The sequence below is a fragment of the Hippocampus comes genome, unplaced genomic scaffold (assembly GCF_001891065.2).
Source record: "Hippocampus comes isolate QL1 unplaced genomic scaffold, H_comes_QL1_v1.1 scaffold90, whole genome shotgun sequence".
NCBI lineage: Eukaryota > Metazoa > Chordata > Actinopteri > Syngnathiformes > Syngnathidae > Hippocampus > Hippocampus comes.
The window spans coordinates 778,769-787,002 of record NW_017804912.1 but is presented as its reverse complement, the minus strand read 5'-3'; the positions used below and the strand labels follow the sequence as shown (position 1 = coordinate 787,002).

The 8,234-nt window shown below is 44.6% G+C and overlaps 1 protein-coding gene across 1 annotated transcript in view; it reads left to right on the top strand.

The window, feature by feature from the left end:
• LOC109524599 (complement factor H-like) overlaps nt 1-8,007 on the top strand; it is a 13,277-nt gene extending 5,270 nt beyond the window's left edge. The window contains exons 14-21 of the mRNA XM_019884585.1: nt 501-671; nt 4,605-4,710; nt 4,858-4,934; nt 5,802-5,993; nt 6,072-6,260; nt 6,605-6,790; nt 7,380-7,559; nt 7,690-8,007. Coding sequence (XP_019740144.1) covers nt 501-671; nt 4,605-4,710; nt 4,858-4,934; nt 5,802-5,993; nt 6,072-6,260; nt 6,605-6,790; nt 7,380-7,559; nt 7,690-7,883 — 1,295 coding nt within the window. The 3' untranslated portion in view covers nt 7,884-8,007. The remainder of the gene's footprint in view (nt 1-500; nt 672-4,604; nt 4,711-4,857; nt 4,935-5,801; nt 5,994-6,071; nt 6,261-6,604; nt 6,791-7,379; nt 7,560-7,689) is intronic.
• The last annotated feature ends 227 nt before the right edge of the window (nt 8,008-8,234 follow it).

Here is an 8,234-nt window from a genome sequence, read left to right as displayed (position 1 = left end):
TTTGGAATTAAGGGTGTTGGGGGGGGGGGGGTCATCTGTAACTCATTGGTATGCTTTTTTTTTAGGGTTTGTTACTAAGACTTGCGTGTACCGCTATTTTCTCGTAAATAGAAATTTGGGAATATCCTCTATTGATAGTTGCTGCTTTGCTAAATTGCATCATGCCGATGATGACGCATGAGCTCCTTCACCAATTTTCATGAACATGTGATGGGGGGGATCATACCCGCAGCACCATAGCAGGTTGGTTACACGCGTGCCTCTGACTGACCAACCAGTCGGTTGTATTTGTCCATCGTCTTTTTGTCTGGTTGAGTCTCAGTGAGATGAAATGCATCTGGATCAAGAACTTACCCTCAAAAGATGTGCATTCTAACGACAGACCGTAACATTTTTACGCACTCATTGAAATTCTCAAGGGAATCGGCAGCCACTTTTCAACCCCCCACCACACCTTACAGGGGAGCTCAAATGTGACATGATTTGTCTTGTATTTTTAGCATACTGCTCCAAGCCCAAAGGTGCAGAAGTCACGATGACCTTCGCTGACAACAAAGAAAAATACGTCAACGATGAGGTCATAGAGTATCGCTGCATCCAACCAGGTGAAAAAAGCGGGGGTTCCGCCACCTGTGTCAATGGCAAGTGGAGTCAACCGATTCACTGTGAAGGTAAGGAGAAGCACAAGTCACTCCACCGCATGGATGTTTCGTTTGGGAGGCATTTGAGTCACTTTAATTGTTGCTCCAATGGTTGTTTTATTTTGATTTTTTTTTACTATTACATGGCATTCTTTCAAAGAGCATTCTGTTTGACGGGGTCCTCTCATTTCGGTTTTTGAGTCACCCTTTACTATTACATGGCATTCTTTCAAAGAGCATTCTATTTGACGGGGTCCTCTCATTTCGGTTTGAGTCACCACACGCAAGACTATCGGTTATCAAGTTCAGCACCGCTAACATTAATGGAACTAAAATACATCGTGCTGTTTCATGCAACTTTGATCATTATTCAGCCGCACGGTTATGAAGTGGGGAATATCTACGGGGTGGCACAAATGCGGAACAGTGAGGCTGAAAATAAATCCTCTGTAAAACACAATCATGCGATCATATATTTAACGATATCTCCCATGACTCTTGAAGCCACATTCGTAAGAGGGGAAGACAAGGTGACCCAATCACAAAAACTGAGAGTCATAATAAACACAAGCAAACTAATACAGAGAAAATAAACGGAAAATGACAATACGGCGCGATGTCGAGAACGTCTAGAAATCTGCACGAATGGCACGAGCAAGGCAAATTATTGAACAGTCGGTTGGTTACGGCGCGATGTCGAGAACGTCTAGAAATCTGCACTTGAACAAATGGCATGAGCAAGGCAAATTATTGAACAGTCGGTTGGCGTACAGGACGTCCTTGAATAGTCCGAGTTCAAATGAGGAACAGGTGCGGGAACACCCCCGCCACCTGTTGAGGACTAGACAGAACGGAATCATTGATGAAGGCATCTCATTCATGATCCTCAAGGAACTGTTTACTACAGTTTGTTGTTTTTTTTGGGAGGTTCTGAATGTGGAGATGATGTCTGGCTGCTGTGAAGTGCAGAGTTGGAATTCTGTGAGCTAAAGGGCTGTTGGTCACCCCCAAAAACTTTGCCCTCACACCTTTAACAGGGAACTGGTGAAATGAACTAGACGAATACAAACGATATAGAACTGCTCTCTTGACTGACTTTAGCGCGTTTCAAAAAGGATTTTAAAGTGGCCCTTTCATTCTTCTATTTTTTTCTGTATGTGGCCCTCCAACGAAAACGTTTCGGCAGCCCTGCTTTACATGCCCTCCATTTTAGGATAGGATTCTCAACACAGAATCTTTCCTTCGCAGCTTCCACTTAGCAGAGGAGATGCTGACCGGCCGAAGGAAATCTGACCCCAAAATGTGGATGCAAGGAAAATATCTTTTTTTTTTCTTTTTTTGTGGTGGCGGGGTGGAATGTAGCTGTCACGCAAATGGGAGGAAAACATGGAGGTTTATATAGATTCTACACACCATTTACATCAACCTGATGTTGAACAGTGAACATTGAATAATTGGAGTAATTCACTATCTGGATCCCTTCAATAATAAAATGTTAGAAACGGATGTTGAAGTATTGCTGTCATTTTTCCCAGTAGATGTTTCCAGCTAAATTCTGTCTGCTGGATTTCATTCCGTGCTGTCGTCGGTCCCGTTTTCGAGAGCCGCTTCCGCTCGTTCTTCAATAGTTCAAAGCCTGAACCCCAAATGCTTTGTATTCTAATACGGAGGTGTCCAAACTATGGCCGTTAGTTAAAACGGATGAAGGTGGGCAGTGTGAGAAGGGAGGGTGCGCCGTAGAGCTTTTCGCTATCGTCGAAGATACAAATAAATGATTAAAAGAATAAAGATAATTCCATTTTAGAGGCAAAAATATTTTTTTTCCCACTTTGTGCTCTATGGCTGATTCAGGAAGACATCAGAAGTAACTGAAAAATGGTCACCTTATGACAGTTTGGTCTTTTTTTGGGGGGTTCTGAATGTGGAGATGAGATTTGACTGCTGTTAAGTGCAGAGCCGGATCTACCCTGTGAGATAAAGGGCTGTTGGCCACCCCAAAAACTTCTCCACTTTTTGCCTTAACACCTTGAACAGAACTCGACAATCCAAACAATATGTGACTGCTTTTCTGACTGTTTCAAAAGGTTGACGGATTTTAAAGCGGCCCTTTCGTCCTTCCATTTTTTTTTTTTTCTGTTGGCGGCCCTCAAACGAAAAAGTTTGGACACCCCTGCCCTACAAACTATGTCCAATCCATTTAGGCCCAGGTTGTACGGCATATGAGCTGGTGTTTCAGTACAGGTTGCCCTCGACAGAACGGACTCATGGCTTCGAGAGATTTAAATCAACGACAAAGTTAGTACTGGAAGTATGATCCAGTCTCGTGTCAATAAACACTTTGTTCTGTTTCCGGGATTCGCTTAGTACACAAGTACTTTTTACAGTGGACTTTGCACTCTCATATCCTCGTGCCAAGGTTACGGCTGTCGCGATTGGACCCAAGTGGATCAATCATCAGATCAATGAAAACGCTTTTGTGTGCTTTGATTCTCAACGCAGCTTTTTCGTGGCAGAATTGTTTCTAAAATCAAAACAAGGCGGTATTTGTTCGTCGAGAGGAAGATATGTGATGATGCGTTTGTTTCCGTTGCGAAATGGCCGTTTGTGGTTGTTGTTTTTGCTCTTTCTTGAGATGACAGCCAGCCTCCCGGTGCGCGTTTGGCGCAAAGGCGGGGGCGGTCGGGATATCGATTACGGTTGCGCCAGAGTTGGTGTGTGCAAACTTGAGTGAAAATGTCAGCGTTGCTCAAGCAAGAGAGCAATCACGCCGGGGGTGCACCGTGTGCAGAGTGCACGAACGCATCGTGGTTGGTTCTTCTATTTTGTGCAATCCCACTGCGTAGTCCATGTTTTGACCCCTCAGTGCTCCCAGAGGACTGCAGCTGAGGACAAACACGGCAGAATTCCACATTTGTCAAAGCTTTGGGCCCCAGCTCGGACTGTCACCGCGCAGCTGCAAGGCAAGCCATGATGCGACTGCATCTCTTACTTTTGGTTCTAGAACTTTGGGGGAATGTGAGAGTGTCCTTGTCTGAAAATGGTAAGGTAGACTTTTATTTTTCCTTTGTCAGCATCTTCCAATTTAGGGAAGTTAACTGTTTTGAAGTCTAGGAAAGTAGAGCTATTGCAAGATCTTGCTGTACGTGCCCGCCAAATGATTATTTCCTTCTGACCCGGACACTTCATTAGGTACACTTGCACAATGAGATGACTTCAACAGTATTTGTTCATTTTAGTGTGTAGTGGCGCACAACGACACTTACTTTGTCATTTCTCATATTTTGGGTGATCAAAATACTCCACGAAGGAGCAACATATTTTTCATTCAGCTCTCGCATGAGTTTGTGCATGCGTACCTAATATTGTGGCTGGCGAGTGGAACGTATTTGATTGCTATAAGGATGTGAAGCGAGTTAGACAGAGTTGCTTGTGTTGACAAGTTGAGCCAGTTATTGTGGCTGCGTGTCTGCTTAACCCGTGTTGCTGTTTGTTAGCATGTGCGACGCTCCCAGACGTTCCGCACGGCCATTTGGCAGAGGCCCCAAAGACTAAGTATCAAGAAGAAGATGTGATACGTTTCACGTGTGAAGTGGGTTACATATCAGGGCTCCCCATCAGATATAAATGTACAAGTGACGGCTGGGCGGCAGTCAATCAAGGACATTGCTTCTGTGAGTCCAAAGCCATTTTTTTTTTTTGTCTTCCTCTTACTTGCCCAACGGTTGCAACAAAAACAACAACAACAAAAAAACTGCAAGTGCACCATTCGGTTGCTGACAACAATTTCAAATGAGTCAAGTTGCTTCAAAGAAACTAATCAACACCATGCTTGCTCTATAATAGTGTGTACCAACAGGGGGGGAAAAAGAAAGAGGGAAAATCATTTGATTCAATAACTAATCCCAACAGGTCAAATATCAAATGTTTGATGTTTGACAAACTGTTTTTTTTTTTTCTTTGCAGTGAAGCCATGTCCACTTCCCGAAAACACTCCAAATGGCTTTTATCAGTTTATCCAGGGTGACGACTTTGTTTTCGGGGCAACGGTCAAATACTCTTGCAATCCGGGGTAGGTGCATGTCCCAAGACCAATTCATAAAAGCACACGTATTAAAGATTTTGTAGCCATGATGACTTTCTTTTTGTATCATGATCATCATCATTGTTATTATCGTTGTAATAGTTAATGCTCCCCTCTTCTCTCAACTCCTTGTAGCTATCAAATGGTGAGTAAAATTGATACCAGGACGTGTTTGCTGGAAAAATGGACCAACCATGTCCCAATTTGTGAACGTAAGTTTTCATAACAAGCAATTCATGATCAGCTGTATGTGTACTCGTTATCGCCGATAATAAGTACATGAGTCAAGAAAGCATCAATTCTAGCAAAATCAACATTGATTTGATTTAATGGAATCCTGTTCAAGAACTTATCAAAAAGTGGATTGATTCCCAACTCGGGGGCAAATGCGTGAGGTTCAAAGCCAAACAATAGAGGAGCGAGAACTGATCTCTGTGGCGCTCCACAGATGACATTACAATGCTCACGGGTCCTGCAGGGACATCACAAATCTGTACGTTATAACGGTAGTTCGTGGTAACTATTTCCAATACAATGACCGCCAACTACGAAGTATAATACAGTCGGATGGTACTGTTGCTAGGCAACAGAGGGGAATCCAACGCTGTGCACTTAGTTCTTGAGCTAGGTGGCGGCATCGATTAGCTTCGCGCGGTTTGTTGTCACGAAGGCCTTTTCACTATTTTGTGGGGAAAATCTGGTCGTTATAATGAAGTTCACATCACAAAGGTATTTGTCGTTGGCAAAATCGGCAAATGGAAAATGAATGACGTGAAATTATGACTTTGAAATGTGAATGTTATAGCGGTGAAAATGTCAGCGGGGTACGTTTAAAACAGGTTCCACTGAATTACCACAGATAAAATCTAAATCAAGATAGTGCTTAGCCTGTAATGGCAACCCACGTTTCGAGTGTAACGTTACACTAATTGTGTTGCAAATTAAAAACAACACCGAGAGTCAACCAAAACGATATCATCTGCGGCAGACAGCAAACCATGACATGGACGTGTATCCCTGGATGGAGCATATCTTGTCCGCCCTTTGGGTGAGCTGGCTAACTTGTTTTGTCGTTGTAGCCATGAGATGTGACCCACCGCCTGCACAGGGGGGGATCACAATCACAGGTTTACCAGAAAACGAAGAGGGCATCCTGCCCGATCACTTCCTCAAGTTCAGCTGTGACCTTCCCGGGAAACAACTGAGTGGCAGCTCACTGCTAATATGCGGTCAAAATGGCATTTGGGATCAGCCATTCCCATCTTGTGAAGGTAGCCGTCGCACGCTAACGGCAACAACGCTAACAACATCAAATATTGCTAACCTTCGACCCTCCCCCGCCCCAACAGACATTTCTTGTAAAGTCGAAGAGCTTCACCTTCATCTTACTGCAGAGGAGCTGCCACCGGGGAATAAAACCATACGAACGGGACACAAATTAAGGTTTCGCTGCGGCGGTGGATATGCTTTGGATGGAGCTGAAGAAATTGAATGCTTGCCCACCGGGCAGTGGAACAAACCTTTCCCGACTTGCACTGGTATGCTCCTTTTCAACCCGTTCAAGTGAGGAAAAACCTCGCAAACCTTCAACGTCGAGCACAACACATTTTGTGAAGCCGGTCAACTTCCGGTTTGTTTTCATTTGCAAAAAAAGACACAGTTGCCGAAGGAAAATTAGGTCCCTATTATCCACATTGTCATAATTAGCATGTTGTGTCCAAGTGCCTCATAATTGCTCAAGAAATGCAGTTCAGTGCACTGAACAACCAACTGCACCCTCATTGGTTAAAAGCAAAATCGCGTGGCTGATTCGCTGTTGTCCGGTATTTGACCACAACCACGCCTAAAGTCTGATTTGTGACTTTTCTTCTCCTGAAAATAGAACCGTGCCAAGTGTCGGGGATCCCTGCTAGCGTACGCTTGAGCACCGGTTTCCAAGGCACACAAGCAAGACAAGGACAAAAGTTGACGTTTTATTGCCGCCTGCGTGGTCAGATGCTTCAAGGGAAAGCGGAGGTGGAATGTCTTCCCAATGGGCAGTGGAGCGATCCCTTCCCAACGTGTGGAGGTAATGTTTATACAGGGGGTTACCTTTTTCCCTAGCTGCGCATGTGACAGAAAATGGCTCCCCTGGTCTCAAATGGCTCAATTTACTCATTAGCGATATATTTTAAAGTCACAAAGGCCAATGCAATGAATGCCTGCGTGGGTATTCATATGGACTGGACATGGAATAATAATTTTTAAAACAATTTTAAGTGGAGTGAGACTTTCTGAAGCTATTGTAAATAAAGATGCAGCGGTAGTGATGGGCAAAGTGAAGCTTCATGAACCAATGAGACATTATCTCTCACGTATTTGGTTCATTACCCGATGGTTCATTCATATTTGCTCTTGAAGGACCCCTGCTGCACGTTGAGCAGTATCGCAGTTGCTATTTGAGACGAAAGCCAGTCATGTCGCTTCACTCCAAATTCCGACCGTGTCTAGATGTTTGACTCAACTCACCCTAATACTCTTTGAGAATGACGAAATTGAAACGAGACGTCATTTTCCACGGCCACTTCTACTCGACGCAAGCTTTGAAGCTCCGTGTCATTCTGCCCAGTCGTGGCAGCAGCATCATGACCCGTTTCTGTTTGTCCCCGTTCTTCTAGCTCCTTCGGAATGTGAGCGTCCACCTCACCTTGCCGGTGGCGACACCGAATCCTCCACCAAATTCAGTTACAAACATAATGACAGAGTTAAGTACATTTGCCAGAATTACTACGTCATGGACGGGCACCCCTACATGACCTGCAACAATGGCCAATGGGTGGGACAGATGAAATGCCTCAGTAAGTCTCAAATGGTTGATTTTACCGACGCTCTAAATCGAGGCCAAATGCTAAAATGACTGGTCCTCGAAAATTGGCTGTAAAGTTTCAAACACAGCACCCGGATGATGAATATGAATGTTTCTTGCAGAGCCCTGCACCGTGGATAGAGAGCTCATGAGCACCCACAAAATTGCATTCCGATACATCCGTGACGATAAGTTGTACTCTGCCCATGATGACGTCATCGAGTTCAGGTGCGCCTCGGGAACGAGACATGACGGCGTTCTGAATATGCGACAGAAGTGCATCGACGGAGAAATGGAACTGCCCACCTGCCAGTAGCTGCTTTTGCGGGGGTCGGGACGAGTGAATGTCCCAAACTTGAGTCGGTCATCGGCCGACTGTCGGTCGTATGTCGCTGCGTTGTCTGCTTGATTTCAATAAAAAAAAACATCTCCGCCTCTTGCTTCTACAAGCTGACTTGTTGTCGTGCTCGCATACATACTAAGTGTAAAGCCCCGGACACATTATATTATATTCGCTGTGGGGGGCGGACAGGCTCACCAGTCCACCAACCTGCTGCCTCATACAACCATGATAATTAATAATAATAATTGAATTATGTTCTGTTATTCAGTCCGCTGAGGATTGTCATCAGGCATCTGCAGAGCTTGCTGATGAGCTCATCGTTTG